Consider the following 25,626-nt stretch of genomic DNA (forward strand, 5'->3'; position numbering starts at 1 on the left):
AAACAATTGTTGGAAAAAACGACTTAGGACATCTACTTTGTGCATGACACAGACTTGCCAAAACTATAGTTTGTTAAAAAGATATTTGTGGAGTAGTGACATAGTGGTACATATCCACCTACCTCATGTTACCTACCAGTGTTACCTACCTCCCGCCCTCATGTTACCTACCACAGTGTTACCTACCTCCCGCCCTCATGTTACCTACCACAGTGTTACTTACCTCCCGCCCTCATGTTACCTACTTACCTACCTCCCACACTCATGTTACATTCCACAGTGTCACCTACCTACCACAGTGTCACCTACCTACCACAGTGTGTCACCTACCTACCACAGTGTGTCACCTACCTACCACAGTGTGTCACCTACCTACCACAGTGTGTCACCTACCTACCAGTGTGTCACCTACCTACCAGTGTGTCACCTACCTACCAGTGTGTTACTTTCTCCTTACTACTGAATCCTTTAGAGATTTTAAAAAGGACATAAAACAGATGCCCACTAAACACTGTCAGCAGGATATAACATGTTGGAACTTTCCAGATAGAAATATGTAATGTAGAACAAACATGCCTATCTGACAACTAGAACAAGGAATTAGATTGGCTCAATTTAAAGCATTTCCATCTGCAACGTTCAACAATATTTGGCAACTGAAATAGTCCCTGTGATAACAACACACTCCAGTCCAGTCTCTCTGTTTTAATGAAAATGCATTGTTGATACAGTTTATTGCAGGTGCATGCACTTTTTTTAAAAGAGTCAAATCACTATATTACACAGTCTCTCTCCCATATAACCATGAGTTCTACAGAGCCTGTTTTTAACAGTTCACAAAAAAACAGACTAACACCATTGCTTCAGTCAGTATATTATAGTAGTAGTTACTGTTGTGGTAGGGGAGGAAGCCTTCTGGGTTTCTGCAGATCAACTGCACCACTCTGATCCAAGGAAGAACACATGTCACACAATTCTCATAGATCAGTCGATTTGTCATCTAGTGCCAAGTCCACATACTGCTACAAGCAGCTGGAGAGAATGACTGATTATGGACGGAATTGCTTAAAGACAGGAGACAGAAAACCTGGTCCAGGGGATTCAACCGAGCGCTGTGCAGAAACGTATTTGTGATGGATGATTTGCAAATGTGAGTGATTCAGAGCCTTCCTCGAACACACACCGGGCTCCTCTCATCGGCCCTTTCCTCATCTCTTTCTCAAACTACATTGGAGAAAACCCAAGGCTCCTCTCTCCTCAGACCTTCTCTTTCAATGCGTTTTAAGAGGGAGGTGAGAACACGCTGAAAGACAAAACTGACAAAAGGCTACAGAGGAAGCACCTGGGGACAGGGATTCTCCAGCTTCAGGCAACACTTCCTCTTTACTCTACAGTAGGTCAGGCTTCATAACCCAAGACCTAGGAGGACTAGCCTGGTCCTAGACAGTACAAACATATCATGGGACCAGGCTACGAAAGGCATAGTACTAGCCTGGTCCCAGACAGTACCAACATATCAGGGACCAGGATACAAAAGGCCTAGATGGACTAGCCTGGTCCCAGACAGTACCAACATATCAGGGACCAGGATACAAAAGGCCTAGATGGACTAGCCTGGTCCCAGACAGTACCAACATATCAGGGACCAGGATACAAAAGGCCTAGATGGACTAGCCTGGTCCCAGACAGTACCAACATATCAGGGACCAGGATACAAAAGGCCTAGATGGACTAGCCTGGTCCCAGACAGTACCAACATATCAGGGACCAGGATACAAAAGGCCTAGATGGACTAGCCTGGTCCCAGACAGTACCAACATATCAGGGACCAGGATACAAAAGGCCTAGATGGACTAGCCGGGTCCCAGACAGTACAAACATATCAGCGACCAGGCTAGGAATGGCCTAGATGGACTAGCCAGGTCCTAGACAGTACAAACATATCAGCGACCAGGCTAGGAAAGGCCTAGATGGACTAGCCAGGTCCTAGACAGTACAAACATATCAGCGACCAGGCTAGGAATGGCCTAGATGGACTAGCCAGGTCCTAGACAGTACAAACATATCAGCGACCAGGCTAGGAAAGGCCTAGATGGACTAGCCTGGTCCCAGACAGTACAAACATCAGGGACCACTATATGAAAAGGCATAGGACTAGCCTGGTCCCAGACAGTATAAACATCAGGGACCAGGCTAGGAAAGGCCTAGATGGACTAGCCGGGTCCCAGACAGTATAAACATCAGGGACCAGGCTAGGAAAGGCCTAGATGGACTAGCCGGGTCCCAGACAGTATAAACATCAGGGACCAGGCTAGGAAAGGCCTAGATGGACTAGCCAGGTCCTAGACAGTATAAACATCAGGGACCAGGCTAGGAAAGGCCTAGATGGACTAGCCGGGTCCCAGACAGTATAAACACCAGGGACCAGGCTAGGAAAGGCCTAGATGGACTAGCCGGGTCCCAGACAGTATAAACATCAGGGACCAGGCTAGGAAAGGCCTAGATGGACTAGCCAGGTCCTAGACAGTACAAACATCAGGGACCAGGCTAGGAAAGGCCTAGATGGACTAGCCGGGTCCCAGACAGTATAAACATCAGGGACCAGGCTAGGAAAGGCCTAGATGGACTAGCCAGGTCCTAGATGGGACCAGGCTAGGAAAGGCCTAGATGGACTCCAGGTCCTAGACAGTACAAACATCAGGGACCAGGCTAGGAAAGGCCTAGATGGACTAGCCGGGTCCCAGACAGTATAAACACCAGGGACCAGGCTAGGAAAGGCCTAGATGGACTAGCCGGGTCCCAGACAGTATAAACATCAGGGACCAGGCTAGGAAAGGCCTAGATGGACTAGCCAGGTCCTAGACAGTACAAACATCAGGGACCAGGCTAGGAAAGGCCTAGATGGACTAGCCAGGTCCTAGACAGTACAAACATCAGGGACCAGGCTAGGAAAGACCTAGATGGACTAGCCAGGTCCTAGACAGTACAAACATATCAGCGACCAGGCTAGGAAAGCACATGGAAGGATTTCACCCCAGCAGAGGAAACAAGCAGCTTCATTTGCACATTATACATATACCTTAAAAAAAAAAAAGACAAGATAGCAGTTTATTAGCTGCCCTCAGTGACTTGTCTAAAAGACCACTAAAACAATCACCTGGGTCTCTACCTCCCTGTGTTAATTCATCAGATTAGAGTCCTCTGTAGGGGCTAACTCATCTTAATCATTATGAAGCATGATTCAGTTCACAGTTGTATAACACAAACATTAGCCCATTCCGTAATCTGCATGAGTTTGGACCAATTTGGACCATAAATTACAAGTTATATACAATCACGTGACTAACAAGATGCTTTTAAATACGGATTTGTCAAAAAGAAAACAAAAAAAAAACAGGGTTACTTCAAAAACTTGGTTTTAAGTGCAGAATTAGTGAGCAACTTTTTCTAGGCCAAATTATGGTGCGTGTGTGTGTGTGTGTTGTTGTTTGTCTAGGAGCCAAACTCAATGGTCTCCTCAGTGATGGGTTTGAAGTCATAGTTCCCTCTCCCGTCCATGTGAAGGTAGTACTGGAAAAAACAAAGCTCAGTCTCAGTTCACCCAAACAGGATTTGGGTTTGGGGTTTACACCAGAGCAACTTAAATAAACCCTTTGCTTACATGACATAAATTCAACAAAATATACACATTTTAAAAACTGCCAGAAGGAGTCCCCCACAGTAATCTCCCAGAGCATTCCCAACAGTATATGGACACATCAGTAGCCACAAACTCCCCCCAGTATTTCCAGAAAAGGTTGCGCTCTTACCTCGTGATGTTTCCACAAAGACTTCCTGTGAGAGACGGTGAACAGACTGATGCCAACCTATTGAAAACAGACCAGGCTTAAGCAGCTAGACAACCACACCAAACAACTAGATGAACCATGCTGCAGATCACTTGTACGTAACGTAGTAGATTATTATTTATTAAAAACTGGAGAATTATAAAAAGACAGATTCAGAAGTTAACCACTCAGACATGTAGCCGTACATGCTACGAGTCCGGGCTAAAAGGCTGGAGTGGTGTCCGTACCGTTCTGCAGTGGCTGTAGATGAAGTCCTCCACATCAACGCTCACAGCACTGGTGCACTCATCCAGGATGGCAAACTGGGGCTTGTGGTAGAACAACCGAGCCATCTACAGACACACGTGAAGCAGACCAAACCAAGTCAAAAATGGCCATCTACAGACACACGTGAAGCAGACCAAACCAAGTAGAAAAATGTCTGTGTCCCAAATCTGTCTTGCATACTACATTACTAAAACTACACTGAACAAAAATAAACAGCAACAACTTCAAAGATTTTTCTGAGTTACAGTTCATATGAGGAAATCGTTCAATTTAAATAAACAAATAAAGGCCCTAATCTATGGATTCCACATGACTGGGAATACAGATATGCATCTGTCGGTCACAGATACATAAATAATAATAATGGACCTCAGGATCTCATCACGGTATCTCTGTGCATTCAAATTGCTATCGATAAAATGCAATTGTGTTAAGTTGTCCATAGCTTATGCCTGCCCATACCATAACCCCACCATGGGGCTCTCTGTTCACAACAATGACATCAGCAAACCGTTCGCCCACACAATGCCATACACGTGGTCTGTGGTTGTGAGGCCGGTTGGATGTACTGTCAAATTCTCTAAAATGCCGTTGGAGGCGGCATATGGTAGAGAAATTAACATTTAATTATATGGCAACAGCTCTGATGGACATTCCTGCAGTCAGTGTGCCAATTGCATGCGCCCTCAACTTGTGACCTCTGTGGCATTGTGTGACAAAACTGCACTTATATATATATATATACACACACATACACATTTTACCCCTCTCTTCTCCCCAATTTCGTGGTATCCAATTGTTAGTAGCTACTATCTTGTGTCATCGACTACAACTCCCGTACGGGCTCGGGAGAGACGAAGGTTGAAAGCCATGCGTCCTCCGAAACACAACCCAACCAAGCTGCTTCTTAACACAGCGCGCCTCCAACCCGGAAGCCAGCCACACCACTGTGTCGGAGGAAATACCGTACACCTGGCGACCGTGTCAGCGTGCACTGCGCCCGGCTCGCCACAGGAGTCGCTTGTGCGCGATGAGACAAGGATATCCCTACCGGTCAAACCCTCCCTAACCCGGGCGACGCTAGGTCAATTGTGCATCGCCCCACGGACCTCCCGGTCGCGGCCGGCTGCGACAGAGCCTGGGCCAAAACTGCACATTTTAAAGTGGCCTTTTATTGTCCCCCCCAGCACAAAGTGGACCTGTGTAATGATCATGCTGTTTAATCAGCTTCTTGATATGCCACACCTGTTAGGTGGATGGATTATCTTGGCAAAAGGAGAAATGCTCACTAACAGGGATGTAAACAAATTTGTGCCCACATTTAGCAAAAAATAAGCTTTTTTTTTGTGCGCATGGAAAATTTATGGGATATTTTATGTCAGGTCATGCGTTTATATTTTTGTTCAGTGTACATACCGAGTACTAAATGGTAGTATTTAGTTTAATCTAATGCAATAAACAACAAGTTAGGCTCCGCCTACATTTTCAGTATGTCACATCCTATAAAACATTGTTCATATACCCTAAAATACCTAGTTTTTTGAAGGCCAGTATGATGTCACTCGGTGATAACGTGACGATAAATGGTGAAGTATCTCCAATGAGGTACGAGAAACCATTTAGATTGTATTTTCTATTTTTTTTTCGAATAAAAACTATTCCATTCAGGAAGTATTCCTCTCATCCGTCTTACCGCCATCCTTTGCTTCTCTCCTCCACTGAGGACGTCCATCCAGTCCTGTACGGTGTCCCAGGTCCCCTCCCTGTCCAGGATGTGACCCAGCTGGACATTGTCCAGGTACTCCTTCAACACCTGGTCAGAGATTCCTTTTCGCTTCTGTTCCTCATAGGTGTCAGGGTAAATCATCTGATCTCTCAGGCTGCCAAGGGTCATATACGGTCTCTATAATAGGATTCAATAAGTCAAAGGTCATGTTGGGTCTGTACAATAAGAAGGAAGAGGTCATGGAGGATCTCTACAATGAGATGTAAACAGACAGACTGAATTTACAATTTGCCAAAACATGGAATAGAAAACGGTAATAGGGGTGTAACGGTTCACCAAACCCACGGTTCGGCATTAAGTTTTTGGGGCAACGGTTCGGTTTCAGTGCAGCAGGGGAATGAAAGGCCGTTCACAGCATTCAGCGTTCACAGCATTCAGCATTCACAGCATTCAGCATTCACAGCATTCAGCGTCACAACATTCAGCGTCACAACATTCAGCGTCACAACATTCAGCGTCACAACATTCAGCGTCACAACATTCAGCGTCACAACATTCAGCGTCACAACATTCAGCGTCACAACATTCAGCGTCACAACATTCAGCGTCACAACATTCAGCGTCACAACATTCAGCGTCACAACATTCAGCGTCACAACATTCAGCGTCACAACATTCAGCGTCACAACATTCAGCGTCACAACATTCAGCGTCACAACATTCAGCGTCACAACATTCAGCGTCACAACATTCAGCGTCACAACATTCAGCGTCACAACATTCAGCGTCACAACATTCAGCGTCACAACATTCAGCGTCACAACATTCAGCATCACAACATTCAGCATCACAACATTCAGCATCACAACATTCAGCATCACAACATTCAGCATCACAACATTCAGCATCACAACATTCAGCATCACAACATTCAGCGTTCCTTCCATTGTCTGTTGTGACAGGATTGTTATTTTGGGCTTCTCAAGTTCACTCTGACGTTCGTAACTACGTGGGAGGTGGGAATTTACCAGTTGTGAAGTCGTAAATACTAGTTGGATGCATTCGTGCGATTGAACTAGTTGAGGAACGGCGATTGGCCAATGGCCAACAAGTTGTGTCAACCATAAACTAAAAGTACAGTCGTCAGGCTCGAAAAAACAAACGATAGAGTTCAAAATTGTATTTAATAGATTGCTTTTTTTAAAAATAAGTAATGTGTTGTTATAATGCTGTTATAGGGACCATTTCCTTAGTAGGTCAGAGGTCACCATGTGTGGAGAAGTGCGTGCTCAGGATGACTGACGAGTTTCCCCACTGGTAGGAGGGCCATTCGAGTGGATTGTTCCCAGTAGCATGTGGTAAATTCCCACTTGGTTTACGAACGCACCGTGACGCCGCCTTCTTCCGTGACAGATTCACACTTGTGACTCTCATAAAACGGGGGGCCGTGTCTGTAGCACGGTACATCTCCGACTCCGGGGTCATGTGACGGGCTGTCACTGGTTAAGTAAGAGTAACACAAGGTGCATTAGCCAATTCATTGAAAACTTTGGCTTGCTTATATAGAGTGGGTACTACCCGTTTACTGAAATGAGTGAGTCTCTTTCACGAGGTGCTGAAAAAAAACCGTATTCTCAACCACCGAGAATGGCCGCATATCCGCGGCTATAAACCCAAAGACTGTTAAAAAAAATTTAAAACATAGCCCATCTATCATTCTTGTCATTTCTTTGGCCCGGTTACAATCAGCTGCCGGTTAGAAAAGGGCTGCTTGAACACAGAGGGAGACGATGTTGTGTTGTTGTTTATTTGTGTTTACGTCTTGCTCTGGTATACTGGGCTGATGTCGGTGTAAAATGTGTCAACGTGTTGGCAGCTGCATTGGCTTTTCTTTTAGAGCGTTTGAGACATACTGTTAACGTTTCATCCGCAACTCTCTTTCCCATCGCGGTTGTAACCTACTGGGAAGACAAAATGTTCCTAAAAATGTCCCACCACTCACCATAGTACAGAGGTACTTCCCGGCTGCTCCTCACAAAAAGGACAGTTTGAAATGTGCCAGTTAATATTTGAATTTTGATCATGTTGTTTTAACGGTAAAGCTTGAAGATGTTTCTCCCGGCTCGGTTTTACTCAACAGGCACAGGCCTACAACGCAGTTGTGTTTACAGTGCGGACCAAACCCGAGGTTCCATACCAAACAGTTTAGTACGAATACGTTACATCCCTAATTGGTCATATAAAATAATCAAGGTGTCCATTTAGTTACCTGAGGAACATAGAAGAGCTTCCCTCTCTCAGGCTTGGTCAGCTGTCCTCCGAACAGAGGCCAGAGCTATGGAGAAACACACCGAATGTTATCTCCAGGGGTTATCACTCTTAAGTTACATCAACGCAAATAATTGATTTTGTTGCAGTACTTCCATCCCCCACAGGCATATCAATAGAACATGAAACTGAACATTCATCACCTCTCCCAGGACTCTGAAGAGTGAACTCTTGCCACAGCCATTGGGCCCACACACTAACACGTTGGTACCAGACCTCACCTGGGGAGGGGAGAGAGAGAGAGAGAGAATAACCTCATTGTAACATCCAGCGTGACCCTTCAAACTTTGAACGTCAAAAATACTTCAACATCACTCATTAAAATCTAAGTGGTTTGAACATTCCCGACTTTAAAATACAAAAAAAAAAAAAAGTTATTTATGTCAAACTGACTGAATGACTAAACGAGTGACACACATTCATTAGAGAGGCACTCCACTGTCATGTTAGTTTTATCTTGATAACACACAGGTCTTATTGTCCTAACCACTGTCCTGTTAGTTTTAACTTGATAACACACAGGTCTTATTGTCCTAACCACTGTCCTGTTAGTTTTAACTTGATAACACACAGGTCTTATTGTCCTAACCACTGTCATGTTAGTTTTAACTTGATCTTGATAACACACAGGTCTTATTGTCCTAACCACTGTTCTGTTAGTTTTAACTTGATAACACACAGGTCTTATTGTCCTAACCACTGTCATGTTAGTTTTAACTTGATCTTGATAACACACAGGTCTTATTGTCCTAACCACTGTCATGTTAGTTTTAACTTGATCTTGATAACACACAGGTCTTATTGTCCTCACCAGATGTTCTCAGTGAGACTTATCCAGCATAGAGAAAAGAAAGAGATGCCTACTTCAAAGGTCAGGTCCTTGATCAGGATATCTCCATTGGGTGTTGCCAGTGGTGTGTGTTCAAACCTGCAGCACCAAAACAGTCAAAGACACCGCTCTTACTGACCACTCCTCCTCAGAAAACCCCTTGGCCGTGGACAACTTCAGCGAGGGTAACATATTAAAAAGAGATTTTATGCAGCCAATATCATATACAGAAATACAGAGAGGCTTTTGCACAGAGGCTTTGTCACACATACTTGATGATGTGGTCAGCGTTGATGATCCGTCCGCTGCCCGGGACAAGGGGGACTGTTTCTACGGCTTCTGATTCCTTGTCCTGATGAGAGACCATGGTACGCTCGTACTTCCCGGAGTTCAGTTCCTTCAGGACCTTCATGAGCTCAGTGATACGCATGGTGAACCTGGGAGAAGGAGGGAGACCAGCCTAGCTCAGAACACCTCCTACCCAAGCACTACGGAGGGAAAGCATGGAAAGCACCGACAGAAGAATGAAGTGGTCATGGAAAGATAAGGCAGTTTAGTGGTCTGTCTAGAACAGGCTACTACTTTGAATTAGAAATGGAATTGAATCAAATACCATCCAATATGTGATTGGATCATAGTGTATTGGGAAGAGAGAAGTCTCACCCAGAGAGCCTAGTCATCTCTCTACCAGCCAGTACGATCCTTCCCAGAGCCTGGGACATCCTCAGTAGCATCCTGCCACTCTGGTAATAGTCCTCCAGCAACTCCGGTTGGCTGCTGTTCATGTGGCGGGGGTCGGCTAGGTTGAGGAAGGGCCGACTCACCACCAGGTAGCCCACCACAGTGGCTATGTCTGAGGGAAGGAAGAGACCCAAGCACTGGTTTAGTAGAGGAGGTGATGAACAATGTTGTTTTATGTTCGTCTGGGCAAGCAACGATAAAAATGTGGCGGCTGGACAGCGGCAAGTCGGAGAAGTGCAGAAATCAACTGGCCGCCATTTACAGCCCTCTCTCTGGCCATGTAACTGACGATATCACCATTTACAGCTCTCTCTCTCTGGCCATGTAACTGACGATATCACCATTTACAGCTCTCTCTCTCTGGCCATGTAACTGACGATATCACCATTTACAGCTCTCTCTCTGGCCATGTAACTGACGATATCACCATTTACAGCTCTCTCTCTGGCCATGTAACTGACGATATCACCATTTACTACAGCTCTCTCTGGCCATGTAACTGACGATATCACCATTTACTACAGCTCTCTCTCTGGCCATGTAACTGACGATATCACCATTTACTACAGCTCTCTCTCTGGCCATGTAACTGACGATATCACCATTTACTACAGCTCTCTCTCTGGCCATGTAACTGACGATATCACCATTTACAGCTCTCTCTCTGGCCATGTAACTGACGATATCACCATTTACTACAGCTCTCTCTCTGGCCATGTAACTGACGATATCACCATTTACTACAGCTCTCTCTGGCCATGTAACTGACGATATCACCATTTACTACAGCTCTCTCTCTGGCCATGTAACTGACGATATCACCATTTACTACAGCTCTCTCTCTGGCCATGTAACTGACGATATCACCATTTACTACAGCTCTCTCTCTGGCCATGTAACTGACGATATCACCATTTACTACAGCTCTCTCTCTGGCCATGTAACTGACGATATCACCATTTACTACAGCTCTCTCTGGCCATGTAACTGACGATATCACCATTTAAAGCTCTCTCTGGCCATGTAACTGACGATATCACCATTTACTACAGCTCTCTCTCTGGCCATGTAACTGACGATATCACCATTTACTACAGCTCTCTCTCTGGCCATGTAACTGACGATATCACCATTTACTACAGCTCTCTCTCTGGCCATGTAACTGACGATATCACCATTTACTACAGCTCTCTCTCTGGCCATGTAACTGACGATATCACCATTTACTACAGCTCTCTCTCTGGCCATGTAACTGACGATATCACCATTTACTACAGCTCTCTCTCTGGCCATGTAACTGACGATATCACCATTTACTACAGCTCTCTCTCTGGCCATGTAACTGACGATATCACCATTTACTACAGCTCTCTCTCTGGCCATGTAACTGACGATATCACCATTTACAGCTCTCTCTCTGGCCATGTAACTGACGATATCACCATTTACAGCTCTCTCTCTGGCTATGTAACTGACGATATCACCATTTTAGGGTTTTTGTAGGGTTTAAAACACCAGATCTTACACTTTGCGATCAGGCTGTCCACGAAGCCCATTGAGAAACGGAAGAAGATAAACTTGTGCAAATGGTCGACCTGAGAAGACAGAAGGCATCACAGCGAAACACTTTTAAACTCAGCAGTTTGTCCGTTTAGACAGAAGTGAAGACAGATCTTTAATGTACCTCGGACTGGCACACATGACTAACGGTACCTCACCAGTTTGTTAAATGTTGAGTGAATCGTCTGTTTCTCTCTCATGTTCCCGTTGTAGAAGGCAATCTCCTCACTAAGACAAAAACACGTGAAACATCATTTAGTAACCATTTTTTTAAAACACCACGACATGCAGTGATTTAAGAAGTTTTAACTTTACATTTTTTTAAAAGCACTGTTGCCAACCCATGATTTACTCAGATCCAGATCCTTTCACACCTGTTGGTGATGAGTCGCGAGTTGACATATCGGTACTCTCCCTCGTAGCGCTGCTCTGTCACCGTCATCTTACCGATGGGCCGTCGTAGTCTGGTCAGGAACAGGCCTGAGACCAGCAGGTAGGTCATCATACTCGCTGGGCCCTGACATAATAATAATAATAATAAATGCCATTTAGCAGACGCTTTTATCCAAAGCGACTTACAGTCATGTGTTCATACATTCTACGTATGGGTGGTCCCGGGAATCGAACCCACTATCCTGGCGTTACAAGCGCCATGCTCTACCAATATATTTCAGTACATTCTAAAAAAAAACCTGAATGGAATCTATTGGTTGCTTCTGGAATCTGAATTCGTATTCACCTGGGCACCGATGGCAGACGTCAGCTTGAAGATGTACAGTCCAATGTCCAAGAGAGGCTAAAGGGGATATGCAGTAGTGTTAACATGTAGACCTACCTGGTGGAGTAGGGGGCCCGAGGGCACACAGTGTGTTGCGAAATCTGTCAATGTATTGTCAAATTGTATAAACTGCCTTCATTTTTGCTGGACCCCAGAAAGAGTAGTGGCTTCTGTGGCAGGAACCAATGGGGATCAATAATAAATACAAATAACAGCTTTCAGCAATATCACGATTTACACAACAAGTTAATGATAGACTAAGGTGTACTACAACAACCATACAAATTCCTAAACATACACCTTGGAACCACACACACGAGAAGATATAGACAAGAATGTATACTTCGGTCTTAAACAAACAGTAGTCAGCCAGCATGATAGTTTAGGTGTAGACTACAGTACCTTGCTGAGGTTGGAGTAGAGGTCCACCACGCTGTTACAGAACCTCTCTACATCCTGAGTCAGCAGCTGGTCAGCGTTAGCGATACGGTTATCCAGGTTGCCCATTTTGTAGTACGTGTATCCTCTGGGGATGACACACATTTTGAGTGAGTTCAATTACAGACAGACTGACTATGGGAATGTAAGGTTATGAGAAGAGGCAGTAGGCAGTAGGCAGAAGATAGTGCCATAGACAGACAGCGCTGTAGACAGTAGGGTATACAGACAGTAGACAGCGCGGTAGACAGTAGGGTATACAGACAGTAGACAGCGCGGTAGACAGTAGGGTATACAGACAGTAGACAGCGCGGTAGACAGTAGGGTATACAGACAGTAGACAGCGCTGTAGACAGTAGGGTATACAGACAGTAGACAGCGCGGTAGACAGTAGGGTATACAGACAGTAGACAGTAGGGTATACAGAGGGTAGACAGCGCGGTAGACAGTAGGGTATACAGACAGTAGACAGCGCGGTAGACAGTAGGGTATACAGGCTGTAGACAGTAGGGTATACAGACAGTAGACAGCGCGGTAGACAGTAGGGTAGACAGACACAGGTAGACAGACAGTAGACAGACACGGTAGAGACAGACAGTAGACAGTAGGGTATAGACAGTAGACGGTAGACAGTAGGGTATACAGACAGTAGACAGCACGGTAGACAGTAGGGTATACAGACAGTAGACAGCGCGGTAGACAGTAGGGTATACAGACCGTAGACAGTAGCGTAGACGGTAGACAGTAGGGTATACAGACAGTAGACAGCGCGGTAGACAGTAGGGTATACAGACAGTACAGTAGACCGCGCGGTAGACAGTAGACAGCGCTGTAGACAGTAGTATACAGACAGTAGACAGCGCGGTAGACAGTAGACAGTAGTATACAGACAGTAGACCGCACGGTAGACAGTAGGGTATACAGACAGTAGACAGCGCGGGTAGACAGACAGACAGGAGACAGTAGACAGCGCAGTAGACAGGATAGACAGCGCGGTAGACAGTAGGGTATACAGACAGTAGACAGCGCGTTACAGACAGTAGACAGCGCGGTAGACAGTAGACAGGTGGTAGCAGTATACAGACAGTAGACAGCGCGTTAGACAGTAGGGTAGACAGTAGACAGTGCAGTAGACAGTAGGATATACAGACAGTAGACAGCGCGGTAGACAGTAGACAGCGTAGACAGACAGTAGACAGCGCTGTAGACAGTAGGGTATACAGACAGTAGACAGCGCGGTAGACAGTAGGGTATACAGACAGTAGACCGCGCGGTAGACAGTAGGGTATACAGACAGTAGACCGCGCGGTAGACAGTAGGGTATACAGACAGTAGACCGCGCGGTAGACAGTAGGGTATACAGACAGTAGACCGCGCGGTAGACAGTAGGGTATACAGCGCGGTAGACAGTGCAGTAGACAGTAGGGTATACAGACAGACAGCGTGGTAGACAGTAGGGTATACAGACAGTAGACAGCGCGGTAGACAGTAGACAGCGTGGTAGACAGCGCGGTAGACAGTAGACAGCGTGGTAGACAGCGCTGTAGACAGTAGGGTATACAGCGCGGTAGACAGTGCAGTAGACAGTAGGATATACAGACAGTAGACAGCGCGGTAGACAGTAGACAGCGTGGTAGACAGCGCGGTAGACAGTGTGGTAGACAGCAGACAGCGTGGTAGACAGCGACAGTAGACAGCGTGGTAGACAGCGCGGTAGACAGTGTGGTAGACAGCGCGGTAGACAGTGCAGTAGACAGTAGGGTATACAGACAGTAGACAGCGCGGTAGACAGTAGACAGCACGGTAGACAGTAGACAGCGTGGTAGACAGTAGACAGCGTGGTAGACAGTAGACAGCGTGGTAGACAGTGCAGTAGACAGTAGGGTATACAGACAGACAGCGTGGTAGACAGTAGACAGCGTGGTAGACAGTAGACAGTGTGGTAGACAGTAGACAGCGTGGTAGACAGTAGACAGCGTGGTAGACAGCGCGGTAGACAGTAGACAGCGCGGTAGACAGTAGACAGCGCGGTAGACAGCAGTGACAGCGGTAGACAGTAGACAGCGTGGTAGACAGTAGACAGCGTGGTAGACAGTAGACAGCGTGGTAGACAGTAGACAGCGTGGTAGACAGCGCGGTAGACAGTAGACAGCGCGGTAGACAGTAGACAGCGCGGTAGACAGTAGACAGCGTGGTAGACAGTAGACAGCGTGGTAGACAGTGCGGTAGACAGTAGGGTATACAGACAGTAGACAGTGCGGTAGACAGTAGGGTATACAGACAGTAGACAGTGCGGTAGACAGTAGGGTATACAGACAGTAGACAGTGCGGTAGACAGCAGGGTATACAGACAGACAGTGCGGTAGACAGTAGACAGCGCAGTAGATAGTGTAGTAGGCTTGTACACAGTGTGGTAGACAGTAGACAGCGCGGTAGACAGTGCGGTAGGCTTGTACACAGCGCGGTAGACAGTGCAGTAGACAGTAGGGTATACAGACAGACAGTAGACAGCGGCGCAGGTAGACAGAGGGTATACAGACAGACAGCGCGGTAGACAGCAGGGTATACAGACAGACAGTGCGGTAGACAGCAGGGTATACAGACAGACAGTGCGGACAGCAGGGTATACAGACAGACAGTGCGCGGTAGACAGTGCGGTAGACAGCAGCGCAGTAGATGTAGGCACACAGCAGCAGGCGGTAGACAGTACACACAGACAGTGCAGTAGACAGTAGGGTATACAGACAGTAGGCGGCGCGGTAGACAGACGGCGCGGTAGACAGACGCGCGGTAGACAGACGACGCGGTAGACAGACGGCGCGGTAGACAGACGGCGCGGTAGACAGTGCTTACTTGAGGTACTCGTCGTAGAGGTGTTTGGTTAGCCTCACTCTGAACCTCAGCTTCAGCTCATTCAGACCCAGCTTCAAGAAGTTATTCACCAATGCAATCTGTCAGTCAACAAAACATACACTTTAACATCAGCTCTTCATCAAAACACAACCTTAGTACACTGTCCAAACACAGATGAAATCTGGATTTCTTCAATCCACAGACAAAGAGAGTTGAATATAAAAGCATGCAGAGAATATTAAACACCAATTGTCTAGAGGATAGGACACATTCTGTAAAAACGTACATATAACAAAACAGAATATTCTCCAGTTTTCCAGGCAATGTATGATCGATCCTATTATCTGGTTATTGATCAATTATATATAAAATATAAATGATATTAGGAAGTGATGAGTTACAGTATTAAGGGAGGATACGAATAATATACAGTCAATATTATTATGCTAATAATAATAATAATAATAATAATAATAATATCAGACGACCTCTGAGATTTTAAAACAGAATAAGAAAGTAGACTGGAGTCGGCGTTGTAAAACTAACCAACTACTGTAACATGACATTTATATATCAGAGGAAAATCAAATCCACAGACATCTAGAAAAACCGAGTCAATTGTTGGATGCAATGAAATAACAACAACAAAAAAAAAACACACTTACAAGTGGCATGACTTTGCACAAGTTGAACAAGTAGTTCTTGAAATCGGTGTTGGAACGACCGATAATTGCGCTGCAGACCCAAAACATGCACAAGAACGAACCAACTGGGTCAGTGACATGGGACACACAGCTAGGCAAGACATTGGCAGATGAGTGGATTTCACCTGGAACGGTAGTGCCTAGGTTCTAGCCTCAGTAAGATCTGTTTATGCTTCAGCCAACTCATCTGCCAATGATGGTCATGGGGGGAAAAAAACCCTGTTAAACTCAAGCACATACAGTACCAGTCAAAAGTTTAGACAAACCTACTCATTCCAGGGTTTTTCTTTATTTTTACTATTTTCTACATTGTAAAATAATAGTGAAGGCATCAAAACTATGAAGTAACACATATAGAATCATGTAGTACATTGATATCTCTGCTAATGATACCACTGTGGGAGATTGAAAGACATGTCTTTTCATGCGCAGGAATTCAGTTAATATTATCCGAGACTGGTTTCCCAGACCTGGAATAAAGCCTCATCCTAGACTAAAAAGTCTTAGTCCAGTATCAGGCTGAATCTGTGCATGGGGGGGGACCAGACCATCATATTTTAACCCCCGACAACACGATCACATCCACCAAACTCATTGGTCATCTAGCTATAGTGAAGAGTCACAGGTCACATGGCAAGTCAGGGTTCTAACCATAGAATGAAAGCGTTCTAATTCTATCTCAGTGATTCTCACCTTTCAATCATGGTTCCATTCTGAATCATCCAGACGTCACAATATGTCCTGGTCACCAACATGGCAGCTATGAGGACAAGGTATCCTGTCTGTGATGTCAACGGAGGGAATAGAGAAGTGGAAGGGAACAGACCAGATGAGCAAATCCATCAGGTGATTAAATACACAGATTAAACAATGCAATGGACAGTTCTTTAAGCAAATCAATGTCATGTTTGTATTGTAAATAATATGAGCAAACTAGATGAATGACTAATACATGGCAGTTCAAATGTAGAATAGACCTGTCCTTATCTAACTGACTGGAAGAATAGACCTGTCCTTATCTACCTGACTGGAAGAATAGACCTGTCCTCATCTAACTGACTGGAAGAATAGACCTGTCCTTATCTACCTGACTTGAAGAATAGACCTGTCCTTATCTACCTGACTTGAAGAATAGACCTGTCCTTATCTAACTGACTGGAAGAATAGACCTGTCCTTATCTACCTGACTTGAAGAATAGACCTGTCCTTATCTACCTGACTTGAAGAATAGACCTGTCCTTATCTAACTGACTGTAAGAATAGACCTGTCCTTATCTACCCGACTTGAAGAATAGACCTGTCCTTATCTAACTGACTTGAAGAATAGACCTGTCCTTATCTAACTGACTGGAAGAATAGACCTGTCCTTATCTAATAACATGACTGGTAGAATAGACCTGTCCTTAACTAACATGACCGGTAGAATATACCTGTCCTCATCCAACATGACCTATAGAATAGACCTGTCCTCATCCAACAACATGACTGGTAGAATAGACCTGTCCTCATCCAACAACATGACCTGTAGAATAGACCTGTCCTCATCTAACTGACTGGAAGAATAGACCTGTCCTCATCTAACTGACTGGAAGAATAGACCTGTCCTCATCTAACTGACTGGAAGAATAGACCTGTCCTTATCTACCTGACTGGAAGAATAGACCTGTCCTCATCTAACTGACTGGGAGAATAGACCTGTCCTCATCTACCTGACTGGAAGAATAGACCTGTCCTTATCTACCTGACTGGAAGAATAGACCTGTCCTCATCTAACTGACTGGAAGAATAGACCTGTCCTTATCTAATAACATGACTGGTAGAATAGACCTGTCCTCATCCAACAACATGACCTGTAGAATAGACCTGTCCTCATCCAACAACATGACCTGTAGAATAGACGTGTCCTTGTCTACCTGACTTGAAGAATAGACCTGTCCTTATCTACCTGACTGGAAGAATAGACCTGTCCTCATCTAACTGACTGGAAGAATAGACCTGTCCTTATCTACCTGACTGGAAGAATAGACCTGTCCTCATCTAACTGACTGGAAGAATAGACCTGTCCTCATCCAATAACATGACCTGTAGAATAGACCTGTCCTCATCCAACAACATGACCTGTAGAATAGACCTGTCCTCATCCAACAACATGACCTGTAGAATAGACCTGTCCTCATCCAACAACATGACCTGTAGAATAGACCTGTCCTCATCCAACAACATGACCTGTAGAATAGACCTGTCCTCATCCAACAACATGACCTGTAGAATAGACCTGTCCTCATCCAACAACATGACCTGTAGAATAGACCTGTCCTCATCCAACAACATGACCTGTAGAATAGACCTGTCCTCATCCAACAACATGACCTGTAGAATAGACCTGTCCTCATCCAACAACATGACCTGTAGAATAGACCTGTCCTCATCCAACAACATGACCTGTAGAATAGACCTGTCCTCATCCAACAACATGACTGTAGAATAGACCTGTCCTCATCTAACAACATGACCTGTAGAATAGACCTGTCCTCATCCAACAACATGACTGGTAGAATAGACCTGTCCTCATCCAACAACATGACCTGTAGAATAGACCTGTCCTCATCCAACAACATGACCGGTAGAATAGACCTGTCCTTATCTAATAACATGACTGGTAGAATAGACCTGTCCTTAACTAACATGACCGGTAGAATATACCTGTCCTCATCCAACATGACCTATAGAATAGACCTGTCCTCATCCAACAACATGACTGGTAGAATAGACCTGTCCTCATCCAACAACATGACCTGTAGAATAGACCTGTCCTCATCTAACAACATGACTGGTAGAATTGACCTGTCCTTATCTAACTGACCGGTAGTATAGACCTGTCCTCATCCAACAACATGACTGGTAGAATAGACCTGTCCTCATCCAACAACATGACTGGTAGAATAGACCTGTCCTCATCCAACAACATGACTGGTAGAATAGACCTGTCCTCATCCAACAACATGACCGGTAGAATAGACCTGTCCTCATCCAACAACATGACTGGTAGAATAGACCTGTCCTCATCCAACAACATGACTGGTAGAATAGACCTGTCCTCATCCAACAACATGACTGGTAGAATAGACCTGTCCTCATCCAACAACATGACTGGTAGAATAGACCTGTCCTCATCCAACAACATGACTGGTAGAATAGACCTGTCCTCATCCAACAACATGACCTGTAGAATAGACCTGTCCTCATCCAACAACATGACTTGTAGAATAGACCTGTCCTCATCTAACAACATGACTGGTAGAATAGACCTGTCCTCATCTAACATGACTGGTAGAATAGACCTGTCCTCATCCAACATGACTGGTAGAATAGACCTGTCCTCATCTAACATGACTGGTAGAATAGACCTGTCCTCATCCAACACCATGACTGGTAGAATAGACCTGTCCTCATCCAACAACATGACTGGTAGAATAGACCTGTCCTCATCCAACAACATGACTGGTAGAATAGACCTGTCCTCATCCAACAACATGACTGGTAGAATAGACCTGTCCTCATCCAACAACATGACTGGTAGAATAGACCTGTCCTCATCCAACAACATGACTGGTAGAATAGACCTGTCCTCATCCAACAACATGACCTGTAGAATAGACCTGTCCTCATCCAACAACATGACTGGTAGAATAGACCTGTCCTCATCCAACAACATGACCTGTAGAATAGACCTGTCCTCATCTAACAACATGACTGGTAGAATAGACCTGTCCTCATCTAACATGACTGGTAGAATAGACCTGTCCTCATCCAACATGACTGGTAGAATAGACCTGTCCTCATCCAACAACATGACTGGTAGAATAGACCTGTCCTCATCCAACAACATGACTGGTAGAATAGACCTGTCCTCATCCAACAACATGACTGGTAGAATAGACCTGTCCTCATCCAACAACATGACCTGTAGAATAGACCTGTCCTCATCCAACAACATGACTGGTAGAATAGACCTGTCCTCATCTAACATGACTGGTAGAATAGACCTGTCCTCATCCAACAACATGACCTGTAGAATAGACCTGTCCTCATCCAACATGACTGGTAGAATGACTGGACTGGTAGAATAGACCTGTCCTCATCTAACATGACAACATGACTGGTAGAATAGACCTGTCCTCATCCAACAACATGACCTGTAGAATAGACCTGTCCTCATCTAACAACATGACTGGTAGAATTGACCTGTCCTCATCTAACATGACTGGTAGAATAGACCTGTCCTCATCTAACATGACTGGTAGAATAGACCTGTCCTCATCTAACATGACTGGTAGAATAGACCTGTCCTCATCTAACATGACTGGTAGAATAGACCTGTCCTCATCCAACAACATGACCTGTAGAATAGACCTGTCCTCATCTAACAACATGACTGGTAGAATTGACCTGTCCTCATCTAACATGACTGGTAGAATAGACCTGTCCTCATCTAACATGACTGGTAGAATAGACCTGTCCTCATCTAACATGACTGGTAGAATAGACCTGTCCTTATCTAACAACTAGTCATTTTAGAGTTCATTCTTGTAGAGGATGAACTCTGATACACCCAACAGACTTCATATCATCATGACCTTGACTTATCAAACAAACTTATCAGTATGACAGGTCTGTTTGGGCTCTGTGGGTTTCTTTTATTTATTTTATACAACACACAAGACTATAAAACGTTTGCAAATTGTCAATGATCACACTCAATGAACTAAAATGTCTGTTGAGACAAACGTGCACAGAGGAAGAAGATAAGTTGTGGCCGTAAAAGTGACGCAACGAAGGAGCACAGATCTATCTGTACAAGACAAGGCCGATTACCACAAGAGACGAATTACTTCCCAGGTTTAATGCTTATCATGTGGTGCGACAGAACACAACTTATCGGCCTAGACATCTACTTACCGTAGAAGTTCATCCATTTTTACAAGAGGCCTTATTTTTCCACTCTTTCTGTGCATGTAGTTGATCCCCAAACCATTATTATATACATTTTGTTTCGTTACAGAGTCCTCACTTGTCATTGACTACAATGGATTATGAAAATGTGTCTAAGGCAGGTTGTAAAGCTCTCCAAAAACACTCCAAACCAACTCAAATTCCATCAGAATCTCATTCTGTAATAATGTCTCTGCACTCAATTCTTGACAACAAAAAAAATGAAAAAAACCTCCCGTCTCATAAATCCATATTTTTTGTTTTGTTGTTGTAAACAGCATCATTCAAACATGAATTTATGGCACAGTGAAGAAGAAAAATAGAAGTCTTAACATTTCGTGCAGAGACATCCAGAATGAGATTCTGTTGTAATAGGAGTGTCGTGGAGAACTTGTAATAATGCATTGTAGCCAATCACAAGTGATGACTGAGCAAAACGTGACAAACTATTTTCTGCTACAACCACATAATGAAAATAAGGCCACATGTATAAAAAAAATTTTAAAAAATAAATAAAAAAATTAAAAATTAAAATAAAAAAAAAAATGGTGGAACTTCCCCTTTAATAATATTATACACATTACATAATAACTGACTTATAAAATGCCACTGGGAACTCCTCTGAGCTTGTTTTTTTTTTGCTCAATATGTATGTGACCATATTGGTCTGTAACAACAACAACCCAACCACAAGGCCCACCTCTTTGCAGAACCAGCGAGGCACCATGATCCGGATGATCTTACTGATTCTGAGGAAGAAGACAGAGTCCACCGCAGCACGGTCTTTCTTGGCTGCTTTGTCCTTCACAAATGACAGAGCCAAATGCAGGTGTCAGGGGACAAATGTGGCAGAGTAGTTGAGAGTTCTATACATTTGTTGGATGCACATGTGCTTGTGTACTTACTTCATTGCTCAACACCAGTTCCGAGAGTCCTTTTTTGCTGTAAACGATATAAAAACGGCACATAGTCAGATACAACTGTTCCAACTAGACACGTGCAACATCATGCAATGAACACAATGCCAAGGGTAAAATTGATTTAGTTTCATCATCGTAAATCAAGTGTAATGGTGTGAAGGTTGAATGTTTAAAAAAAAAAGAAGATAAAGAGAGATCACATGGGAGTCTTGACACAGCATTTAACTTCTAACGACTGTGCTATTTTTAAACTGTCTAAGAACATTTTCAAAAATTACATCAAAGGGCAGCAAGCTGCTAATAAGCAACAGTGACTTCTGTTACATTGTTGAAATATTAGCCCTGATTAGCCAATGATATATCGAGATTTTAACCCTAGATGACTGACTGGGGGGTGGCGGCACGGTATTGAAACCACCGCACAGCCATTTTGGTACTCCTCCTGCAGTTTCTAAAAAAAAAAAATAAAGATTCTGAAAGTTATAGAAATAAATTTATCAACATCTATATTCGTTTTCGAATATAAGCACATGATTTTGTCCTTAAATCATTTGATTGAAATACTGTATAAGTCTATTTTTTTTCCCAATGGAGGACCAGCCAGGTCACCTGACATACACGACAGTATTCGATACGGGGATGAGAGTAAGAATCAGCCTCTGACTCCAAAGATTGCAAGTTCAAATCCAGCGATAGAAAGTGGTTTTTGAGATTTTTGTTTTAAATCCTATCCCAAACCTTAACCATTCAGAGTTAATGCCTAGCTGTAAGATTTCAGAGTTAATGCCTAGCTGTAAGATTTCAGAGTTAATGTCTAGCTGTAAGATTTCAGAGTTAATGTCTAAACTTACCCTTAAACACTGACATTTGAGAAAGATGGATGAACTAATTCTGATGTAAGACAGAGCTAAGTTTCTTCCTAGGTTCTGGCCTTTCTAGGGAGTTTTTCCGAGCCACCATGCTTCTACACCTGCATTTACTTGCCGTTTGGGGTTTTAGGCTGGGTTTCTGTACAGCACTTTGAGATATCAGCTGATGAAAGAAGGGCTATATAGATAGATTTGATTGGAAGGACCACTCCTTCTGAGGAGTACCAATATGGCTGCCGGTGGCGTCAATGCCTCATTAAAATGAAGAAAAAACCCCATTAGCAAATCAAGGTTTATACACATCATTGCGACTATTCCGGCTGCACCGGGGTATAAAGACCTCTATTGTTTGCTAATGAGAAATGGAGATTTACATTGACAGATATATAATAACACAAACTTAATGTTACAACAATGCGATATGCACAGGCATCAACTCCTGTTTCTTATAGATACCTGCGATATTATACAACTACAACATCTCACTGACTTTCAGACTTTACACCCGTCAAAATGGGACAACGTTTCTTGGCTTGATGGCCACAAGTTCTGTGACACAATAACCCGTTGCATGGGCAGTCTCGCTATGCACAATTGAAGTACAACAGAGATTCGATTATACTTTCTCCCCCCCCCCAGCAACATACCCGCTTGACTTGCCTCCTCCTCTTCTTCTTCTTTGCTTCAGGATGTATAAAACGAGTAGGACCCCGCCAGCTATCGAAGAGTTTTTAGCTGTCAGGTACTTACTGACGGCCGCCATATTACCGACAGTATCAGTGGATCAGTGCGCACCGACTGGCATGCTGGGTAGTGGGCAGGGAACAAATGAGAGTCGTCCGTCACCGCGAACGAGTGAGAGCATAGGTCATGTCGGGTCGAAGGAATGGTTCAAATAACTGACCATGCTATGGCTTAGAAAAATCAGAACACCTCAGAATAATCCGTTTATCCCGGCTATGTAGCTTATTCTAAAACCCATGGATAATTATATGACATGATGATATTAAAATGAATAAGCTGTGTATTGCAAGTGTGAGTGCAGCTTTTATATAGGCTCGGTTATAGCAAGGACATGGAAATAAACAATGGCATGATATCATATCGCCGAATATCATCTACAGAAAACGCTTTTTTCTGAATAGGTTGGGTATTGGTCTCTCCATCCTACCATTTAGAGAATGAAAGAGTCACTTTCATGGAGAAAAATACAAATACATCGTAAACCATACATTTTTACGCTTAGTTATAGTGAAACACGTCAAGTCTCGTCTTCATTTTGACAGCTTGTTGCAATAGTGATTTTGGTCTCTCAGTAGTAAAATCGAGCTATTTTGCCCCAAGTGGTTCAACTCTACCATTGAAATCGTGATGCCGCTACGTCATCTCAAGGGCGGGGTTCGGTATGCAATACACTCACTTGTCAATGTGCTGGTGTGTGTGGTCCCACCTCAAACATGACTGTGAAAAGCAGGTGACTGTACGGTTTATTTGACAGTGGTTTTGGTTAGTGGAATGTGCCTATATAAACTGAGTGTACAAAACATTAGGAACACATGCTCTTTCCATGACAGACTGACCAGGTGAAAACTATTATCCCTTATTGATGTCACTTGTTAATAAATCCACTTTATTCCGTGTAGGAATAAAGGGAGGAGACGGGTTAAAATAAGGATTTTTTTTTAAGCCTTCAGACATGGATTGTGTATGTGTGCCATTCAGAGGGTGAATGGGGAAGACAAAATATTCAAGTGCCTTTGAACAGGATATGGTAGGTGCCAGGCGCACCGGTTTGTGTCAAGGACAGTCACGCTGCTGGATTTTCCCACGCAAAAGTTTCCAGTGTGTATCAAGAAATGGTCCACCACCAGCCAAGTTGACCCAACGGTGGGAAGCATTGGAGTCAACATGGGCCAAGTAATACATGTGGAACGCTTTCGAGACCATGTGGAGTCAGTCCTTGCCCCGGCGAATTGGCTGTCCTGAGGCAAACTCAATATTCGGAAGGTTGTTTTTAATGTTTTGTCCACTCAGTGTATTTTTGCGTGATGTGTACTTGACTAGACTCCTTAGTGACCCTGACATTCAGCAGGCTACCCAATACCAATCTGTGAGTTCACTTGATAATTGGAAGAAAAAAAATACCTGAACACTGCAAATGAGGGTTGGATGGATTTGAGCCCCTAATCTTAATTTAAAGTGATTGCATTTCTCTTCCCAACCAGAATACCACAATAGATGTGAGTCCACATTTCAAAGATTTGTTTTTTGAGCTCCATCGGCGACTCGAACTGATACCGCAAGTGGCAATAGAAGTAAGTATGCTTCAGTGAGTACGTTTCCATGAAAACAAATAATTAAAATATGATTAAATATTAAAGTGATTTATGCGTATGGAATCAGCGTATGGAAATAGTCATTTAGACACCGTATCTTAATCGGTGTAAAGTCAAAAATCGAAGTAAGCATATGTAACGGATGTGAAACGGCTAGCAAATTTAGCGATGCGCGCTAAATAGCGTTTCAATCGGTGACGTCACTTGCTCTGAGACCTTGAAGTAGTAGTTCCCCTTGCTCTGCAACGGCCGCGGCTTTTGTGGAGCGATGGGTAACGATGCTTCGAGGGTGACTGTTGTTGTGTGCAGAAGGTCCCTGGTTCGCGCCCGGGTGAGGGGACGGTTTAAAATTATACTGTTACACATATGCTGATTAAAACACCAGGCTTTTCTGAGCATTTTTTTCTAATTATTAGGATATGTAAACAAACTCTGTC

The 25,626-nt window shown here is 44.0% G+C and overlaps 1 protein-coding gene across 9 annotated transcripts; it reads right to left on the reverse strand.

Moving 5' to 3' along the window:
• Positions 1 to 690: 690 nt before the first annotated feature.
• On the reverse strand, positions 691 to 23,713 carry abcd3a (ATP-binding cassette, sub-family D (ALD), member 3a). 9 transcript variants are annotated; one of them, XM_052499328.1, is made up of 21 exons: positions 23,501 to 23,713; positions 21,970 to 22,006; positions 21,765 to 21,866; positions 16,766 to 16,854; positions 16,034 to 16,103; positions 15,369 to 15,466; positions 12,480 to 12,603; positions 12,039 to 12,095; positions 11,674 to 11,816; positions 11,458 to 11,527; positions 11,265 to 11,334; positions 9,662 to 9,851; positions 9,271 to 9,435; positions 9,034 to 9,097; positions 8,313 to 8,390; positions 8,111 to 8,176; positions 5,809 to 6,018; positions 4,076 to 4,180; positions 3,810 to 3,866; positions 2,957 to 3,570; positions 691 to 2,088 (listed from the first exon to the last, which is right to left on the reverse strand). In XM_052499328.1, the coding sequence occupies exons 1-20, from the start codon at positions 23,614 to 23,616 to the stop codon at positions 3,493 to 3,495; spliced, it is 1,989 nt and encodes a 662-aa protein (XP_052355288.1). In that variant the 5' UTR covers positions 23,617 to 23,713; the 3' UTR covers positions 691 to 2,088; positions 2,957 to 3,492. The 9 variants fall into 9 exon arrangements, with proteins under 9 accessions (XP_052355288.1, XP_052355284.1, XP_052355279.1 ...); XM_052499324.1 differs by having other exon boundaries at positions 691 to 2,204; XM_052499319.1 differs by having other exon boundaries at positions 691 to 2,263.
• Between the last annotated feature and the right edge of the window lie 1,913 nt (positions 23,714 to 25,626).

The sequence above is a fragment of the Oncorhynchus keta genome, chromosome 4 (assembly GCF_023373465.1).
Source record: "Oncorhynchus keta strain PuntledgeMale-10-30-2019 chromosome 4, Oket_V2, whole genome shotgun sequence".
Taxonomy (NCBI): Eukaryota; Metazoa; Chordata; class Actinopteri; order Salmoniformes; family Salmonidae; genus Oncorhynchus; species Oncorhynchus keta.

Excerpts from the sequence above, each read along its gene's own strand:
- abcd3a (XM_052499328.1), bottom strand. The coding sequence starts at position 23,616 with ATGGCGGCCGTCAGTAAGTACCTGACAGCTAAAAACTCTTCGATAGCT. Across the intron at positions 16,104-16,765 it reads AATGGAACCATGATTGAAAG|CGCAATTATCGGTCGTTCCA; the intron begins GTGAGAATCACT and ends TTGGGTCTGCAG. Across the intron at positions 8,391-9,033 it reads TCAAGGACCTGACCTTTGAA|GTGAGGTCTGGTACCAACGT; the intron begins GTAGGCATCTCT and ends TCCCCTCCCCAG.